We start from the raw sequence: 204 nt of genomic DNA on the forward strand, positions 1-204 counted from the left end.
CGAGTGAGTCAACTAAAAATAGGAATGCTAACCTGGTGTCTGCTGATGAACTATTTCTTCTGGATCCTGCAGGTGAATGAAGACAACGAGCCCAGCTGCTCCAAACAGCAAAATGAAGGAGAACATACATGTTAGCCTCATAATTATTGTTCTCGGATCAATCCGGTTCTGACCCAGGAAAAGAAGTGCACGCAATCTCCAGGA

General features: G+C 44.6%; 1 protein-coding gene across 1 annotated transcript in view; it reads right to left on the reverse strand.

Moving 5' to 3' along the window:
- CHST8 (carbohydrate sulfotransferase 8) overlaps positions 1-141 on the reverse strand; it is a 146848-nt gene extending 146707 nt beyond the window's left edge. Inside the window, exon 1 of the mRNA XM_009635920.1 lies at positions 33-141. Coding sequence (XP_009634215.1) covers positions 33-141 — 109 coding nt within the window. The remainder of the gene's footprint in view (positions 1-32) is intronic.
- Between the last annotated feature and the right edge of the window lie 63 nt (positions 142-204).

The sequence above is a fragment of the Egretta garzetta genome, unplaced genomic scaffold, assembly GCF_000687185.1.
Source record: "Egretta garzetta isolate BGI_Z169 unplaced genomic scaffold, ASM68718v1 scaffold23, whole genome shotgun sequence".
Classification (NCBI taxonomy): domain Eukaryota; kingdom Metazoa; phylum Chordata; class Aves; order Pelecaniformes; family Ardeidae; genus Egretta; species Egretta garzetta.